This window comes from Scyliorhinus torazame, chromosome 2 (assembly GCF_047496885.1).
Source record: "Scyliorhinus torazame isolate Kashiwa2021f chromosome 2, sScyTor2.1, whole genome shotgun sequence".
In the NCBI taxonomy this organism is placed as follows: Eukaryota; Metazoa; Chordata; class Chondrichthyes; order Carcharhiniformes; family Scyliorhinidae; genus Scyliorhinus; species Scyliorhinus torazame.
The window spans coordinates 221,346,627-221,366,726 of record NC_092708.1 but is presented as its reverse complement, the minus strand read 5'-3'; the positions used below and the strand labels follow the sequence as shown (position 1 = coordinate 221,366,726).

Here is a 20,100-nt window from a genome sequence, read left to right as displayed (position 1 = left end):
CAGTATCTTATATTATCAACCTACAAGGTTGCAACATGAAAAAACATGTAGATCATTTGATCATTGGAGAAGGCAAGAAACTGCTGTCCCCACAACAGAGAGTGAGGACCCAGTCCTAGTTACCGTGCACCAGCCACAGAGTCGGTGGTGTTAGAACTGAGATCATCCTGAGGGGAATCACATGTGTCAACAGAAGGAGCTGAGGAAGTGGTCAGTACTGCCCTTTCCTTTGGGATCTGAAATTTTGCCTGCCCCTGAAGTGGACTCAGGTGCTTCAAGTATGGAGGAACGAGTTGCAGAGCTGAGGTGCTTGGCAGGAATCGGAAAGTCCCCTAATAGACCAATCTTATGAGCTTTGCTGTGGGGTCCCTTACTGTTAATTCTTGTTGACCGTACAAAGCTGTAAATAAGAGTTTGCCTGTTTTTAATTAGGGGAATTGTAAGGGATCGTAAGGGGGGAGGAATATGATGGTGTGGCCCCTTTAAGGGGCTATCCTTCGTGAGCCTCGTGGGCCGCCAGGAGCCAATGGGGTGGAGTGCGCGAACCTGAGCCTGTCAGGTGCCAGGGCGAGGGCACGGGTAGCTGGGTATCATCAGAGTAAGCCATGGTATCAAGGGCATTAGGCCTGGGTTGGAGTAGTGTTGATCTGTAATATAAAGTTCTTCTTTTGTTAATAAATCACCATTGTGATTTCACACTGTTCCCTCACTTTACCTCATACTACAACATTAATAAATTTGCTATTTCTTTGGACACAAGAAAAACTTGTTCGATTAGCTCCTTATTGCTCACAGTTGAAATAGTTAAATACATTCTGCTTTGGAAAAGGAAATTCGTAAAAAAGAAACTTAAACATCTGTTGTAACGAACTGAGGAGGGTGTATAGAGGGGAACCAGTTTGTCCCTTCTCGCCTGGTCTAACACAAGGGAAAACAGGAAGTTATATTGTGCGTCCTACCAAACATTTAAAGTTCATTGACCATCAGAATAAAAACTGATTATCTGGTCATTATCACATTGCTGTTCGAGGGAGATACTGTGTGCAAATTGGCTATTGTGTTTTGTACATTACAATAGTGACTACACTTCAGAAAGTACTTCATTGGCTGTAAAGCATTCTGAGATGACCAATGATCATAAAAGGTGCTGTATAAATGCAAGTCTTTTTTTTCTTTTACAAGATTACAAACACCGATTGCATAGATCGTATGGTCCGAAAGCCTTTTTCTGGCTCTTACCCAAAGGCAGAATCCCATAGAGTGCAATCAGCTGTCTTACATCCAAGAGAGAAGGCATTGGTTCGATATCAGTTTGCCGTAGTGTGGTTCCCAGGTAATTGTATTCACCTGTGTAGAAAAGGACAGGTAATTAATCACAAAAACTCAATCTCATCAACTTGAATCATTTTTTATAAGGCTATCACTCTGCTTTGAAATTCTTATTTGAGCAATTCAGTGGTTGGGTGTATTTGTATCTCAGTTTAAGTTTAGTTCAGGCTGATGTAATAAAAGCTCTGGGTGGAATTTTCCCATATTTTGTCAAAATGTCGGTTTCAGGGAGAAAACCAGAGAGAATTCCGCTGGCACCGTCGGCAAGAACAATTACCGAATCTTCAGCTACTTTGAAAATAAAATGTCACGAGTTTCACGCCGCACTCGTGGCAGCCTGTCTCATTCACTTGCTAAGAATCACTTCATCTCTGCAATCGGCAGTGGGGAGGTTAATCCTTTTAAATGCCTCCCCAGCATCTGTTTCTAGTCCAATTGGGGACATGGCAGCCAATAAGACTGTCCCACATTTCTCAGAGGAAGCCCGAACGAACATGGTGGATGGGGTGGAGCAGAGGGGTGACGCCCTCCACCCATGCACAGGCAGATGGCGAGCCAGCAGGGTGACCAAATCCCGTGTGGAAGAGGTGGCAGCGATAGTGATCGCCAGCTCTCTGCATAAGAGCATAGGGATCCTGTGCAGGAAGAAGATGAATGACCTTCTTTATGCAGCCAGGGTAAGTTGCCTTCTCAAAGAACAAAGAACAAAGAAAAGTACAGCACAGGAACAGGACCTTTGGCCCTCCAAGCCTGTGCCGACCATGCTGCCCATCTAAACTAAAATCTTCTGCACTTCCAGGGTCCATATCCCTCTATTCCCATCCTATTCATGTATTTGTCAAGCTGCCCCTTAAACGTCACTATCGTCCCTGCTTCCACCACCTCCTCTGGCAGCGAGTTCCAAGCACCCACTACCCTCTGTGTAAAAAAACTTGCCTCGTACATCTCCTCTAAACCTTGCCCCTCGCAACTTAAACCTATGCCCCCTAGTAATTGACCCCTCTACCCTGGGAAAAAGCCTCTGACTATCCACTCTGTCTCTACCCATCATAATTTTCTAGACCTCTATTAGGTCGCTACTCAACCTCCGTCGTTCCAGTGAGAACAAACCAAGTTTATTCAACCACTCCTCATAGCTAATGCCCTCCGTACCAAGCAACATCCTGGTAAATCTCTTCTGCACCCTCTCTAAAGCCTCCACATCCTCCTGGTAGTGTGGCGAGAGAATTGACCACTATACTCCAAGTGTGGCCTAACTAAGGTTCTATACAGCTGCAACATGACTTGCCAATTTTTATACTCAATGCCCCAGCCAATGAAGGCAAGCATGCCGTATGCCTTCTTGACTACCTTCTCCACCTGTGTTGCCCCTTTCAGTGACCTGTGGACCTGTACACCTAGATCTCTCTGACTGTCAATACTCTTGAGGGTTCTACCATTCACTGTATATTCCCTACCTGCATTAGACCTTCCAAAATGTATTACCACACTTTTGTCCGGATTAAACTCCATCTGCCATCTCTCCGCCCAAGTCTCCAAATGATCTAAATCCTGCTATATCCTCTGACAGTCCTCATCGCTATCCGCAATTCCACCACCCTTTGTGTCATCTGCAAACTTACTAATCAGACCAGTTACATTTTCCTCCAAATCATTTATGTGTACTACGAACAGCAAAGGTCCCAGCACTGATCCCTGCGGAACACCACTAGTCACAGCTCTCCAATCAGAAAAGCACCCTTCCATTGCTACTCTCTGCCTTCTATGACCTAGCCAGTTCTGTATCCACCTTGCCAGCTCACCCCTGATCCCGTGTGACTTCACTTTTTGTTCCAGTCTGCCATGAGGGACCTTGTCAAAGGCCTTACTGAAGTCCATATAGACAACATCCACTGCCCTACCTTCATCAATCATCTTTGTGACCTCCTCAAAAAACTCTATCAAGTTAGTGAGACACGACCTCCCCTTCACAAAACCGTGCAGCCTCTCGCTAATACGTCCATTTGCTTCCAAATGGGAGTAGATCCTGTCTCGAAGAATTCTCTCCAGTAATTTCCCTACCATTGTCGTAAGGCTCACCGGCCTGTAGTTCCCTGGATTATCCTTGCGACCCTTCTTAAACAAAGGAACAACATTGGCTATTCTCCAGTCCTTCGGGACATCACCTGAAGACAGTGAGGATCCAAAGATTCCTGTCAAGGTCTCAGCAATTTCCTCTCCAGCCTCCTTCAGTATTCAGGGGTAGATCCCATCAGGCCCTGGGGACTTATCAACCTTAATATTTTTCAAGACTCCCAACATCTCGTCTTTTTGGATCTCAATGTGACCCAGGCTATCTACACACCCTTCTCCAGACTCAACATCCACCAATTCCTTCTCTTTGGTAAATACTGATGCAAAGTATTAATTTAGTACCTCGCCCATTTCCTCTGGCTCCACACATAGATTCCCTCGCCTGTCCTTCAGTGGACCAACCTTTTCCCTGGCTACCCTCTTGCTTTTTATGTACGTGTAAAAAGCCATGGGATTTTCCTTAACCCTATTTGCCAATGACTTTTCGTGACCCCTTTTAGCCCTCCTGACTCCTTGCTTAAGTTCCTTCCTACTTTCCTTATATTCCACACAGGCTTTGTCTGTTCCCAGCCTTCTAGCCCTGACAAATGCCTCCTTTGTCTTTTTGACGAGGCCTACAATATCTCTCGTTATCCAAGGTTCCCGAAATTTGCCGTATTTATCCTTCTTCCACACAGGAACAAGTCGGTCCTGAATTCCTTTCAACTGACATTTGAAAGCCTCCCACATGTCAGATGTTGATTTGCCCTCAAACATCCGCCCCCAGTCTAGGTTCTTCAGTTCTTGCCTAATATTGTCATAATTAGCCTTCCCCCAATTTAGCACATTCACCCTAGGACCACTCTTATCCTTGTCCACCAGCACTTTAAAACTTACTGAATTGTGGTCACTGTTCCCAAAATGCTCCCCTACTGAAACTTCTACCACCTGGCCGGGCTCATTCCCGATACCAGGTCCAGTACAGCCCCTTCCCTAGTTGGACTATCTACATATTGTTTTCAGAAGCCCTCCTGGATGCTCCTTAAACACACTGCCTCGTCCAAGCCCCTAGCACTAAGTGAGTCCCAGTCAATATTGGGGAAGTTAAAGTCTCCCATCACAACAACCCTGTTGCTTTTGCTCTCGCGTTTACTTTTTTTCTCTTAACAACCCCATCACACTTCCAATGTGATCTCTCTCCCAGCATCCTAGGATCCTCTCCCTTCAAGCATCCTCCTTGAACCCATCCCACGCCTTCTTCCTTGCAGCCCCTCATAGACTTCCCACTCGCTCACTGGCACACCCAAGTACTCTATCCTCATCCACCCTAGCACTTCTACTTTTCACTTAATGCCTGCCCACTCCAGCACTTCTGGGTTTCCTGCCCCATCAGCTATCACATTCTCCTCTTCCTAGTTCCCCTTCTCTCAACATCGCTTCCACACAGTCCCACCTCATCCCAGCTGACACTTGGGCACCTCCATGACCTCATCCTCCCCCCCAAAAAAAATTTCTGCCCCCCCCCCCCCCAACCCCCCCCCCCCCCCCCGCTCACCTGCCACATCCCGACTATTCCATCTCCCTCTCCTGGTCTTTTGGCTTCCACCTCTGTCATAATATACATCAGTACATTATGGTGCAATCACATACACACACTGATGGACATGCAGTAGGACCAACATACACACCTCCGCATCCTCGCGCAATCCTGCGGCTATGGGCCCACCTCCGACTCCATGATACGCGACCAGATTGTTTTTGGGGTCATATCGAACACCCTGCGTCAGCAGCTCCTTAAAGTTAAGCAACTAACCCTAGCGACAGCCATCGAGACCTGTGTCCGGCATGAGAATGCCACCAGCCGGTACTCCTACATACAGGCAGCTGAAACGACGCGGCAAGGGCCCCATGAGGCGGAACGGGTCCAAACGATCAAACACCTCACGGGCCGCAGTCTGGCCATTTTGCGCGCTTTCCGAGGCCTCCCATGCTTTTACGTGCCAAACGAGGGACAGTGACGTGGAGGAACGCGATGCACAGGCCCGCACCACGCAAGACGTACCGCACATGCGCGGTGGCACAATGAACGTACTGACGTCACGACGTGCTGCAACTGTGGCTCCGCCCACTTAAAGCGGCAATGCCCTGCAAAATCGCAACAGTGCCTACGCTGTGGCAGGCTTGGCCACTATGCTGCCTGCTGTCGAGCAGCCCAGCCTGCCAATTCGCAACGATTTAACCAGCCTCGCAGGAATGTTCGGGCAATCAAACCCACCTTCACCTAGTCCGATCCTGACTTCATGCAGACCAGTGACACCGAGGACAGGGAGCCTTTTCGAGTCACTGTCATAACCAAGAACAGGCTGTCCCCGAATCGAAAGCACCAGCCGCTGTTGGTACACAGCATTGATCCGGATGACGCGTGGTGTGCCACCCTGACGGTCAACCGATCCCAGATCAGATTCCGTCTGGACACTGGTGCTTCCGCCAATCTCCTCGCATGGTCAGCATTTCAAACCCTGGGGGTCAAACCAACAATTCTTCCATCCAATTGCGAACTGGTCGACTATAATGGTAACGTCATCCCCGCCACCGGGTCATGCCAACTCGAGGTGACGCACAACTCACGAATACCCATCGAGATCGTGGGCTCCTCAAAAGACTCCCTCCTAGGCGCACAGGCGTGCAAGCTCCTCAAACTTGTGTAGCGCGTACATTCCCTCTCTCCAGAGGACACGTCTGACTTCCAAGATGCGGACTTCAGGGCGCAACTAAGTGCCATCATCATTCAACACCGAGATGTCTTCGAAGGCATGGGCACACTTCCCTACACATATAAAATCCTGCTCAAACAGGACGCCACGCCTGTGGTTCATGCACCTCGCAGAGTCCCAGCACCCCTCAAGGACCGCCTCAAGCAGCAGCTGCAGGACCTCCAGGACCAAGGAGTGCTTTCCAGAGTGACAGAACCAACCGACTGGGTCAGTTCCATGGTGGGCGTCAAGAAGCCTTCCGGCGAGCTCCGGATCTGTATCGACCCGAAGGATTTAAATCGTAACATCATGCGGGAGCATTACCCTTTCCCCAAGCGTGAGGAGATCACGTGCGAGATGGCTCGAGCCAACATATTCACCAAGCTGGATGCATCAAAGGGCTTCTGGCAGATTCAATTGGACAAGTCCAGCAGAACGCTGTGTACTTTAAACACCCCATTTGGTAGGTACTGCTACAATAGAATGCCATTTGGAATCATATCAGCATCTGAAGTGTTCCACCGCATCATGGAGCAGATGATGGATGGCATCGAGGGTGTGCGCGTCTACGTGGACGACATCATCATCTGGTCCACCACCCCGCAGGAGCATATCAGTCGCCTCCAACGAGTTTTTAAGCGAATACGGGACCAAGGCCTGCGCCTCAACAGAGCCAAATGTTCTTTCGGCCAGACTGAACTCAAGTTTTTAGGAGACCACATCTCCCGGTTGGGTGTGCGGCCGGATGCGGACAAGGTGGCAGCCATCACGGCCATGCAGAAGCCGGCGGATAAGAAGGCGGTGCTCCGGTTCTTAGGAATGGTCAACTTCCTAGGAAAGTTCATCCCTAACCTCGCTTCCCACACAACGGCTCTCCACAACCTAATTATGAAGACGACGGACTTCCAATGGCTTCCTGCCCACCAGCGTGAATGGGAGGAGGTCAAGGTCAAGCTGACCACCACCCCGGTATTGGCGTTTTTCGATCCTGCAAGGGAGACGAAAATATCAACGGACGCTAGCCAATTTGGCATGGGGCGGTGCTCCTGCAACGAGGTGATGCCTCGTCATGGGCCCCTGTTGCCTATGCGTCACGGGCCATGACCCCCACAGAGCAGCACTATGCGCAAATCGAGAAGGAGTGCCTAGGCCTGTTGACCGGTGTCGACAAGTTCCATGACATGTATGGCCTTCCCCAGTTCACTGTGGAGATCGACCTTCGCCTGCTGGTCGGCATCATCCAGAAAGACCTCAATGACATGACCCCTCGCCTACAACGCATTCTGCTCACTCTCCGGAGATACAATTTCCAGTTCGTGTACACACCGGGTAAGGACCTGACCATAGCCGACGCTCTGTCCAGGGCAGTCACCACTCCGTCCGACCCAGAGGGGATCGTTTGTCAAGTCGACGCCCATGTGGCCTTCACGGCCGCCAATCTGCCGGCCACAGATGAACGCCTAACCCACATTCGCCGTGAGACTGCGGCTGACCCCCTGCTACAACATGTGATGCGCCACATGACTGACGGATGGCTCAAGGGACAATGCCCGCCGTTCTATAATATTCGAGACGATCTGGCAGTCGTTGATGGCGACCTCCTGAAGCTGGACCGCATCGTGATCCCACACAGCATGCATCACCTGGTTTTAGAGCAGCTGCACGAGGGCCATCTTGGCGTAGAGAAGTGCCGATGGAGGGCCCGAGAGGCTGTGTACTGGCCTGGCATAAATGAGGACATTGCCAACACTGTGCTCAATTGCCCCACCTGTCAGCGGTTCCAGCCGGCCCAACCACGGGAGACCCTTCAGCCCCATGAGTTGGTCACGTCCCCTTGGTCTAAGGTAGGCGTGGACCTGTTCCATGCGCTCAGCAGGGACTATGTTCTCATAGTTGATTTTTTTTCCAGCTATCCCGAGGTTGTACGCCTGCACGACATCACATCATCGGCTGTTATCTGTGCCTGCAAAGACACCTTGGCTCGTCACGGCATCCCACTCACTGTGATGTCGGACAATGGCCCCTGCTTCGCGAGCCAGGAATGGTCTAACTTCGCCAGCAGGTACAACTTTGTACACGTGACGTCCAGTCCCCTGCACCCCCAGTCAAATGGCAAAGCAGAAAAGGGCATCCACATCATAAAGAGGCTCCTCTGCAAGGCTGCTGATGCAGGATCCGACTTCTGCCTCGCCTTGCTGGCCTATCGCTCGGCTCCACTGTCCACGGGCCTGTCACCAGCCCAGCTGCTGATGGGTCGCACCCTCAGGACCACTGTACCGTCCATTCACGTACCAGACCTCAACCATGCTCCGGTCCTTCAGCGGATGCAAGTCTCGCGCGCAGCACAAGGTGGCGCATGACGCTCGAGCGACTGATCTTCCTGCTCTGGCGCCAGGTGACAACGTCCGAATCCATCTTCCGGAGGGTGGCTGGTCTGCGACTGCTGTGGTTCTTCGGCTGGTGGCTCCCCGCTCATTCCTGGTTCGTCTGCCTGATGGCTCCATTCGCCGCCGCAATCGGCATTCCCTTCGTCTGGTTCCACGCTCGCTACGCGATCCTCCACCGGTGCCACGCCCTCCCGTTGTCCCCGACCTGGACTTTGTAGAGCTTCCGGATACTCTGCATCCTCCTCACTTGGCCGTGGCCCGGCCCGATCCTCAGCCGGTGGCTCCTGACCCACCCTTGAGGCGGTCGACCCGGATTCGTCGCCCACCTCAGAGACTTGATTTATGAGCCTTACAATGTTGGACTCAATGCTTTGTTATTTCATCCTGTTTCAGCATTTCACTAGTTTGTTTATAGCATACGTTATTAGTTTTGTTGTTGGTGGAACACCTTGTTTTTCTTTTCTCTGTACCAGACACCTTCCCGTGTATATAGACTAGCCTCATGTACATAGTTATGTAAATACTGCACACACATGGTCAGATACACTCATTACACGTTATTTATTCTCACATAGGCACATGTTCTTTGTAAAAAAGGGGGATGACATAATATACATCAGTACATTATGGTGCAATCACATACACACACTGATGGACATGCAGTAGGACCAACCAGCATACATAACACCGCAGCCAATCACCATGAGAGCACAAGCACTATAAAGACATGGGACAGGAGAGTTCCCACTCATTCTAGCAGCAGCCAGCTCGGAGCACAGAGCTCACAGCCTGCATCAGAGACATTCACCATGTGCTGAGTGCCTCACCATAGATCGTGATTGGAAAGGGTCCACAGTTAAGCTGGTATTGCTTATACCCACGTTTACAGTATGTTAGCATAGTTGAACAGTTAATAAAATAGTGTTACACCACTTCCAGCATTGTTGGCTTGTTTGTGAACCAGAACACCCAACACGACAACCTCCACTCTGGCTCCCCGCACAGCCCCAATGATGTTCGAAACAGCACATGATAGAGGGGAAACATTTTTCTACATTGGCTGGGGAAGAGGAGACGAGGAGAGCTGGAGTGGGAGGTAGTGGGAGCAATGGAGGCGGTTGGGAGCTCAGGAAGGTGTGGTGGGGAACAGGAGGGTGGGTGTCCCACAACTTGTGGATTTCAGTGAACATGAGATCACAGGAAGTTGTGGTGCTATTTCATTCCACAATAGCAGCGAACATATCAGAGTGTACCGCAGTTGAGAAAGAAAATCAAGGCCATTGACTTTGGAGGGACGGCACGGTGGAATAGTGGTTAGCACTGCTGCTTCACAGCACCAGTAACTCAGGTTCAATTCCAGCCGTGGATGACTGTGCACTTTCTCCCCATGTCTGCATGGGTTTCCTCCCACAGTCCCCAGATGGCTACAAGGATAGGGCAGGGGTGTGGCCTTTGGGTAGGGTACTCTTTCAGAGGGTCAATGCCGACTCGATGAGTCAAATGGCCTCCTTCTACACTGTAGGGATTCTATGATCCTGCCATAATCTCAATCTCCAAGCCAATGGCTGGAACCTTTTGCGCCCGATCAGGATATGCATGGTTGGTGGCGAGATCGTGAAATATCGTAAGAAAGTTCTAGGCACGTGTCCAGATGACTTAAAGCCAGGAAGCGATTTTCCCCTCCCTCCATTAATGCCGGGCCATTCTTCACGTCACTGAATGTTATGAATGTCATTAGCATTGTAAGAGGGGGACTAATGAATACAGTTTAATTACAATGCAGACAATAATTATAGTATATCAAAGGATCGTAGAGAGTTTGTTTGAACTTGTACAGTGTTTTAAAAAGGTTAAAGAAAATTCCACATGTAGAATAAAGCCATCACCGGACTTCCGGTGGCGTATGCGAGCAGGGCGGCCGCATCAAGAAGAGCTCCCGCCGGTGGCCACATTTTGCGGCGCTTTCGGGGATTTCCCCGAGTCATCGATCACCCCCCGACTATCGTCGGCCTTTGGGGCCGTCACAGGCAGCTAGCGGGGCAGGTTTAAAAACTGTCGAGGAACCCTGCGCGGGTGTCGGGCGGCGGGGGCTGAGGCGCTGGGCCCAGCACGGGGCGGAGGTCGGAGCAGCGGGGGCGGAGCTAAAAGGAGGCCGAGGCGGCAGGCCCGAGGCCAGGGCGCGATGTAGGTGGGATGTCTCACATCGGATGGCTCCTACCTAGGATGAAGTAAGGAGGCTGAAGTCCGGTCTCAGGGGAACTCTGGAGGAATGCAAAGGAGAAGAGAAAGAAGGTTTAAAGAAGTTTGGTGAAAGTTTTTTTTTTCTCCCCTTTTCCCTTTTTTTTTGTGAAGGAAGAAAAATTGTTGTTTTTTTTCCAAAAAAAATTCTAATTGATGAAGGACAGGAGGGTGAGAGGGGGAAGAAAAGAAAGGAAAAACAATAAGCTGCTAAAGGATGTGTTGTACCCTCAATAACGACGCTCGAGAGTAAAACGGTAAAGAATGCTTTAATAAGCTAAGAACTAGCCTGGTGCCGAAACGGGTGCTTACTGGGTGCCTGCAAGGCGGCCCCTTATATACGACTCCCAGATGGGCGGAGCCGGAGGCAGAGTCCCCCAGGGTTCTAAGCCCGGTCTTAAAGGGGACACACCTTACATGATGATAAGGGTACAGTAATACAATAACCGTCCATCATATTCACCCCGTTTTAAAAAACGAAGTCCGGCGGGGTGAAGTGGAATCACAAGTCCACTCGTTTCGGCGGCCTGATCGTCCTCATCGACCTCCTCAGCTTGGGCGGTGGTGCGGCGGACACGGACGTCTTAGTTGAGGGTACGTCCGGGAGCACGGTGGTCGGAGCCTTGGTCCGGGTAGGGGATCGGGGTGCAGGGGAAATAGCTGGGGCTGGGGGTAGCGGTGACGGCGCCGGCGGGGTGTGTAGCGGGGAGGGAGGGACGCTAGGGGTGCGTGCGGTCGGTGTCCACCGACGGGGAGTGGGACCCGAGGGGGAGTAGTGGGTGCTGGATCCCGCAGGGGAGCAGTGAGGGAGCCCCCCGTCTGTAGTGGGGGAACCAGCGGTTGCCAGATCCCGGAGGGAAACCGTATCTTGCCTGCTGTCGGGGTACTCAAAGTGGGCGTATCGGGGGTTCGCATGTAGTAATCGGACCCTCTCGACCAGGGGTCCATTTTACGGCTCTTCGCGTGCCTCCGGAGAACAGGTCCCGGAGCCATCAGCCAAGGTGGATGCGAGACCCCGGAGGTGGACTTCCTGGGGAAGACAAACGAGTCTGTGAGGGGTCTCATTCGTGGCCGTGCAGAGGAGCGACCTAATGGAGTGTAGGGCATCGGGTAGGACCTTCCGCCAGCGGGTGGTTGGGAGACTTCTCGATCGTAGGGCCAGACGGACAGCCTTCCAAACTGTTGCGTTCTCCCCCTCCACCTGCCCGTTTCCTCACGGGTTATAACTGGTTGCTCTGCTCGAGGCGATGCCTTTGCTGAGCAGATACTGACGCAGTTCATCGCTCATGAACGATGTACCCCGGTCGCTGTGGATATAAGTGGGGAAACCAAACAGGGTGAAGATGCTGTGCAGTGCCTTTATCACGGTGACCGAGATCATGTCGGGACAGTGGACGGCGAATGGGAAGCGGGAGAACTCGTCGATGACGGTGAGGAAGTAGGCATTGCGGTTGGTGGATGGGAGGGGCCCTTGAAGTCCACACTTAGTTGCTCAAAGTGCCCAAGGCCTTCACGAGACGAGCCTTGTCTGGCCGGTAGAAGTGCAGTTTGCACTCCGCGCAGATCTGGCAAGCCCTGGTCATGGCCTTGACCTCCTCGGTTGAGTAAGGTAGGTTGCGGGACTTGATAAAGTTGATGAGCCGGGTGACAGAGGTCATTGTGGAAGGCTTGCAGGCGGTCTTCCTGCGCGTTGGCGCACGTGCCGCGGGACAGGGCATGTGGGGCCTCGTTGAGCTCCCCTGGACGATACTTGATAGCGTACGTGTAAGTGGAGAGTTCGATCCGCCACCTCAAAATTTTATCGTTTTTTATTTTGCCCCGTTGTACGTTATCAAACATGAAGGCTACCGACCATTGGTCGGTGACGAGGGCGAACCTCCTACTGGCTAGGTAGTGCCTCCAGTGCCGCACAGCCTCCACAATGGCTTGTGCCTCCTTCTCGACAGCAGAGTGCCGAATCTTGGAGATGGTGAGTGTCCGGGAGAAGAACGCTACTGGTCTGCCTGCCTGGTTGAGGGTAGCAGCCAGGTCGATGTCTGACGCATCGCTCCCTACCTGAAAAGGGATAGTTTCGTCCACCGTGTGCATAGCGGCCTTGATGATGTCGGCCTTGATGCGGCTGAAGGCCGATCGGGCCTCAGCCGACAGGGGAAATATCGTAGTCTTTATGAGTGGGCGGCCTTTGTCCGCATATTTGGGGACCCACTGGGCGTAATAGGAGAAAAGCCCCAAGCACCGTTTGAGGGCCTTGAGGCTGCGGGGGAGGGGAAGTTCCTTAAGGGGACGCATGCGGATGGGGTCGGGACCTAGGACCCCGCTTTCCACGACATAGCCGAGGATGGCTAGCCGGGTTGTGTGGAAAATGCATTTTTCCTTGTTATAGGTCAGGTTCAGGGCTCGGGTGGTCTGGAGGAACTTTTCGAGGTTCACGTCATGGTCCTGCTGATCATGGTCGCAGATGGTGACGTTGTCCAAGTACGGGTATGTAGCCCGCAAGCCGTACTGGTCCACCATTTGGTCCATCGCCCTCGGGAAGATGGAGACCCCATTTGTGACACCGAAGAGGACCCTGGGGAAGTGGAAGAGCCGGCCGGCTGCTTCGAAGGCAGTATAGGGGCGGTCTTTCGGTTGGCTAGGGAGCTGGTGGTAGGCAGATTTGAGATCGACCGTGGAAAATACCCGGTATTGGGCAATCCGATTTACTATTTCTGCTATGCGAGGAAGGGGGTATGCATCGAGCTGCGTGAAGCGGTTTATAGTCTGGGTATAATCCACGACCATCCGTTTCTTTTCCCCGGACCGGACTACCACCACTTGTGCTCTCCAGGGGCAGTTGCTAGCCTCGATGACCACCTCTCCCAGTAAACTCTGGACCTCTAACTTAATAAAAGTCATGTCTTGGGCACTGTACCGCCGGCTCCTGGTGGCGACGGGCTTACAGTAGGGAGTGAGGTTCACGAATAGAGAGGGGCTGCAACTTTCAGTGTCGCAAGGCAGCATACCGTGAGGGGGGGCAAGAGTCTGCCGAACTTCAGTGTCAGGCTTCGGTGGCTGCATTGGAAATCCAGCCCGAGCAGCAGGGGGGCGCAGAGGTGAGGGAGGATATACAGTTTGAAACGGGTATATTTGGCGCCCTGGATCGAGAGATCCGCAATACAATACCCCTTGATTTGGACCGAGTGGGATCCGGGTGCGAGGGCTATGGTTTGGGACACGGGATGGGTGCGCAAGGAGTAGCGCCTTACCGTTTCTGGATGAATAAAGCTCTCCGTGCTCCCGGAGTCGAAAAGGCATGGAGTATCGCGCCCATGACCTGGACCTGCATCATAGAGTTCTGCAGATGTTTTGGCCGCGTTTGGTCGCGGGTGATCGCTCCCAGTTGCGGGTATTCCGATTCCTCAGCCGAGTCGGATTCGTAAAATGGCCGCCGCCGTCGGTCGCATGTGTCGGGTCAAGAAGATGGCCGCCACCAAGATGAATGCCCCCATGATTCGCACGAGGCAGATGATGCGTCAGAAGGAGGGGTGTCGGGTCGATGCGCAGCCACGTTGTGAGGTCTGCGGGCCTGCGTCTGATTTTCGGGCCTGCTGTTCTTTGTGTTTCTGGCCCTTGGGCCTGGCCAGGCAGATCCTCGCAAAATGCCCCTTCTTCCCGCAGTCTCTGCAGACGGCGGAGCAGGCTGGGCAGCTTGGGCGTGGCTGCTGGCCCTGCCCACAGAAATAGCAAGGTGTGTCCCCAGTCTGGGCGGGTTGCCGCGCGGCACAGGCCCGTAATGTGGCCAAGTTTGGGGAAGCCCGAGCGGGGCTCGCAGGGTCCGCGGGGTACGTGCCTAAATTATGTCGGGCCACTTCCAGCGAGGTGGCGAGTGTTAGCGTGTCCTGGAGGTCTTTTCCCCCGTTTATGAGTAGTCGCTGCCGGATGTACGTCGAGCGGATGCCGGACACGAAAGCGTCTCTGATGTGCAGCTTAATATGGATTTCCCCCGTCACATCCTGATGGTCACAGTTCCTGGCGAACGCGGTGAGTTTTTCTCCGAATTCGTTTAGCGTTTCCCCCGAGCGCTGCCGACAGGTAGAGAGCAGATGCTGGGCATGTACCTCGTTGATGGGTTTGACAAACCGCTTGCATAGTATCTCGACCGCCTCTTCGTAGGTAGTCGTCTTTTCGAGCGTGGCGGATATTCTGTGACTCACCCGGGCGTGGAGTAGGCTCAGCTTGCGTAGCCCCAGGATGTGAGTCTCTGAGGAGTCCAGGTAGGTCTCAAAGCATCGGAGCCAGTATTGAAAATTTTTCTTTGCCTCCGGTGTCCGTGCTTCCAGATTGAGCTTCTCTGGTTTTAGGCCTGCGTCCATCCTGATGTAGTTTAGCTTATTAAATTGTTGTACCCTCAATAACGACGCTAGAGAGTAAAATGGTAAAGAAGGCTTTAATAAGCTAAGAACTAGCCTGGTGCTTACTGGGTGCCGCCTGCAAGGAGGCCCCTTATATATGACTCCCAGGTGGGCAGAGCCGGAGGCGGAGTCCCCCAGGGTTCCAAGCCCGGCCTTAATGGGGACATCACCTTACATGATGATAAGGGTACAGTAATAAAATAACCGTTCATCACAGGATGCGAAGAGCAGCGTCGAAGGCGGAAACGCGGGTTTGCTGCTGAATGAGAGGACGAGCAAAAGTGCTGACAGGATGGCGGAAGCCGAGCCACAAGGTGGGGCCGCACTACTTACGGTGGAGAAGATGACCAAGGTGATGGCGGTGGAGCTGGAAAAACAGTTCGGGAGACACACGGAGGCCTTGAGGAAGGAGACGGCGGTCGCATTGAAGTCATTGGTGGAGGAGGCAATCGTCCTGGTGAGGGTGGCTGTGGCAAAGACATCGACCGAAGTGAGAGAGCAGGGCGAGAAGATGAAGGAAGTGGAGGAGGCCGTTTAACAGCACAGTGAACAGGTCACCTCGATGGGGGACGAGCTGCGGAGGGTGGTGGAGGTCAACAGAGGACTCCAAGCAAAGCTCGAGGACTTGGAGAACCGCTCAAGGCGGCACAATCTGAGAATTGTGGGCTTGCCCGAAGGGACAGAGGGCCCAAGGCCAACACAAATACTTCGCTAAGAAGTTGGCGGAGCTGATGGGGGAGATTGAGAACCCCTCCCAGTACAAACTAGACCGAGCTCATCGGTCATTAAGGCCAAAGCCCAAAGTGAATGAGCCGCCAAGAGCAGTAATTATCTGCTTCCATAAGTTCTGCATGAAGGAGAAGGTATTAAGCTGGGTGAAGCAGAAGCGTGAGGTGCAGTGTGATGGTACTGCGGTTCGGATCTACCAGGACTTGACGGTGGAGTTGGCAAAAAGACGAGCGGCGTTCGGGCGTGTAAAGGCGGCATTGTACAAAAGCTGGGTGCGATTTGGTATGGTGTACCCGGCGAAGCTGAGGGTAATGTATAACACCAAAGACTTTTATTTTGAGACGGCGGAGGCGGCTGAGGCGTTCGTGAGGGCAGAAGGCTTGGGACAGACATGAAGAGCGGAACTGGAAGAGAGACTGTGGACTGTGATTGGGCAGCTGGAAAATGTATAAATGCTGCAACTTTCTTTTTACTGATGTGTATTGTAATTTACTTCTCTTTGCATTGTTACAGAGTTCAAGTTAATGGTTGGGTTGATTAGAGTTCTGTGTTGCGACGGTTAAATCTTATGTTAGTGAATTGTATGGGTTGGATTGTTGGTTTTGATTTTTCTTTGTCTGGGACTGGGTGGAAGGGAACGGTATATCTTGGCGGGGGGAGCCACTCGCGCTAGCTAACTAAAGTGAGCTAGTGAACGGAGGTGAGGTGAGGGAGGGCTGCGGGCGTTGGAGCCTGGATAGCAGGCTTCAATGGGCCTACAAGGCGAGCGAGCGGGGTTGTGGGGGGAAGGGATTGATGCTGGGAGATGTTTTTTCAAGGGGAAATGTAGGGGGGGTTCTTGGGAGGGGGGGAAGGGGTTCAATGTTAACAATGGACAGGGGCAGGTCAGGCTTATTGGGCAGGGCCCGGTGGTATGATGATGGTGGATAAGAAAGGTGGGGGGGGGGGGGTGGTGAATGACCCCCAGTTAGGATAGTCACGTGGAACGAGAGAGGGCTAGGAGGTCCGGTCAAGAGGTCAAGGGTGCTTGCGCATCTTAAAAGTTTGAAAGCCGATGTGGCAATGCTGCAGGAGACTCACTTGAGGGTGAAGGAACAGGTGGGACTTAAAAAGGGCTGGGTTAGTCAAGTGTTTCACTCTGGATTTGACGGAAGGGCTCGAGGGGTAGCGGTGCTGGTCAGCAAAAGAGCACGCTTCCAGATGGAGAAGGTGGTGGCAGATCAGGGGGGTAGATATGTGATTGTGACAGGGGCGCTAGAGGGGAGATTAGTGGCGCTGTTAAGTGCATACAGTATCAATTGGGACGATGTGGGATTCGCGAAGAAGGTGTTTGGGGCCATCCCCGACTTGGACACACACGAGCTGATTGTGGAGGGGTACTGGAACTTGGTGCAGGAACCAAGGTTGGACAGATCACGGCCGCGCTCGCTGGTCCCATCGGGGGGGCGAAGATGCTGGCTGGGCTAATGGTGGAAATGGGAGGGCTGAGGGGTGGACCCTTGGAGTTTCCTGCACCCAAGGGAACAGGACTACTTGTTTTTCTCAACAGTCCATAAGGTATACTCGCAGATCGACTTTTTTGTGGTGGGAAAGGCTTTGCTGGCTGAAGTTAAGATGTCGGAATACTCGGCAATTGCAGTGTCAGATCATGCTCCGCATTGGGTGGATATGGTACTCGAGAAGGGGGTAGCGCAGAGACCGGGGTGGAAACTGGATGTGGGGCTTTTGGGGAACCAAGTGTTCTGTGAGAAAATTTAAAATGTGTAGCGCACAAAGACTCCGTGAGACGAATGGAGTGAAGTCGATGAGGCTTTATTAAGCGTGTCTGTTCCCCCGCAGCTCGATAGTAAACTGGCCTGCGGGGGAAGACTCCGGCTTCTTATACTCCGCCTTCAGGGCGGAGCTTGAGGTCAACGGCCAACCAGGACCCGGGATCTGTCAGCCAATGACATTAGGGCTTCCAGTCCCTCATGACCCCCAATACATACTACCACATTCACCCCTTGTCAAAATGAACCCGGCGGGGTGATGCTTCGTATGGTGGTAAGGGTTTACAGGGCTGGTCCTGGGAGGACAAAACATTCACATGGCAATACAGTATTGGACAATTTCGTCCTGTTGCAACTATATACAGAGGGTATAGAAAGAAAAGCAAAATGTTCTTGTGAACAGTCCATATTTGTTTTACATCGACGCCACGAGTCGGTCGGGCGGTTTGGTCGTCCGTGTCGATCGCCTCGGCCCCGGCGGTGGTGGTGGTGCTTGTACCAGTGTTGTCGCCTCCAGGAGCCGTACGGTTTCAGCTCGGGCTTGATTCTTGGTCGGTGCTGAGGGGAGTGGGACCGATCCTCCTGGGAAGGGGGCGGTCGCGGGGTGCGGCGGTGGTAGGAAGGGGGGGGGGGGTTGATGGTGTCGGGGGGGTGTGCGTGTTGCCGGCGGGCAGCAGATCCCATAGGGAGACCGTGTCCTGTCGGCCGTCGGGGTATTCCACGTAGGCGTACTGGGGGTTCGCGTGGAGGAGGTGAACCCTTTCGACCAACGGGTCCGCCTTATCTGCCCGCACATGCTTTCGGAGCAGGATGGGTCCTGGGGCCGCCAGCCAGGTCGGCAGCGACGTTCCAGAGGAGGACCTCCTAGGGAAGACAAGGAGACGCTCATGAGGCGTTTGATTAGTGCTCGTACATAATAACGACCGGATGGAATGGAGAGCGTCCGGGAGGACCTCCTGCCACCGTGAAACTGGGAGGTCCCTGGACCGTAGGGCCAGTAGGACGGCCTTCCAGACCGTGCCGTTCTCCCTTTCTACTTGCCCGTTCCCCCGGGGGTTGTAGCTGGTCGTCCTGCTTGAGGCTATGCCCTTGCTGAGCAGGAACTGGCGCAGCTCGTCACTCATGAAAGAGGACCCCCTGTCGCTGTGGACGTATGCGGGGTAACCGAACAGTGTGAAGCTGCTATTCAGGGCTTTAATGACTGTGGTCGCGGTCATGTCAGAACAGGGAATGGCAAAAGGGAAGCCGGAGTATTCGTCCACTACATTAAGGAAATATGCGTTGCGGTCGGTGGAGGGGAGGGGCCCTTTGAAATCGAGACTGAGGCGTTCAAAGGGGCGGGAAGCCTTAATCAGGTGCGCTCCATCTGGCCTGAAAAAATGCGGCTTGCATTCCGCGCAGATGTGGCAGTCCCTTGTGACTGTACGGACCTCCTCTAAAGAGTATGGGAGATTGCGGGACTTGATGAAGTGGTAAAACCGAGTGACCCCCGGGTGGCAGAGGTCCTCGTGGAGGGTTTGGAGGCGGTTAATTTGTGCGTTGGCACATGTGCCGCGGGATAGGGCATCGGACGGCTCGTTCAGCTTTCCGGGACGATACAAAATCTCATAGTTGAAGGTGGAGAGCTCGATCCTCCACCTTAAGATTTTGTCGTTTTTTTATTTTGCCCCGCAGTGCATTATCGAACATGAAGGCTACCGACCGTTGGTCAGTGAGGAGAGTGAATCTCCTGCCGGCCAGGTAATGCCTCCAATGTCGCACAGCTTCCACTATGGCTTGGGCTTCCTTTTCTACTGAAGAGTGGCGGATTTCTGAGGCGTGGAGGGTCCGGGAGAAAAAGGCCACGGGTCTGCCCGCTTGGTTAAGGGTGGCTGCTAGAGCTACGTCGGAGGCGTCGCTCTCGACCTGGAAGGGGAGGGACTCGTCGATGGCGCGCATCGTGGCCTTTGCGATATCCGCTTTGATGCGGCTGAAGGCCTGGCAAGCCTCTGTCGACAGAGGGAAGGTCGTGGTCTGTATTAGGGGGCGGGCCTTGTCTGCGTACTGGGGGACCCACTGGGCGTAGTATGAAAAGAACCCCAGGCAGCGTTTCAGGGCTTTTGGGCCGTGCGGGAGGGGAAATTCCATGAGTGCGCGCATACGTTCGGGGTCGGGGCCTATTATCCCATTGCGCACTACGTAGCCCAGAATGGCTAGCCGGTCGGTGCTAAAAACGCACTTGTCCTCGTTGTACGTGAGGTTAAAGGCTTTGGCGGTCTGGAGGAATTTTTGGAGGTTGGCGTCGTGGTCCTGCTGATCGTGGCCGCAGATGGTTACATTGTCGAGATACGGGAACGTGGCCCACAACCCATGTTGGTCAACCATTCGGTCCATCTCCCGTTGGAAGACCGAGACCCCGTTTGTGACGCCAAAAGGGACCCGTAGGAAATGGTATAATCGCCCGTCTGCCTCG

At 53.0% G+C, this 20,100-nt stretch overlaps 1 protein-coding gene across 2 annotated transcripts in view; it reads right to left on the bottom strand.

Annotated features, from left to right (window-relative positions):
- Positions 1-20,100, bottom strand: part of LOC140396113 (dynein regulatory complex protein 11-like) — a 291,112-nt gene that overhangs the window by 70,301 nt on the left and 200,711 nt on the right. For both annotated transcript variants that reach the window (XM_072484239.1, XM_072484248.1), the window contains exon 14: positions 1,240-1,347. In XM_072484239.1, the coding sequence (XP_072340340.1) occupies positions 1,240-1,347 (108 nt within the window). The remainder of the gene's footprint in view (positions 1-1,239; positions 1,348-20,100) is intronic.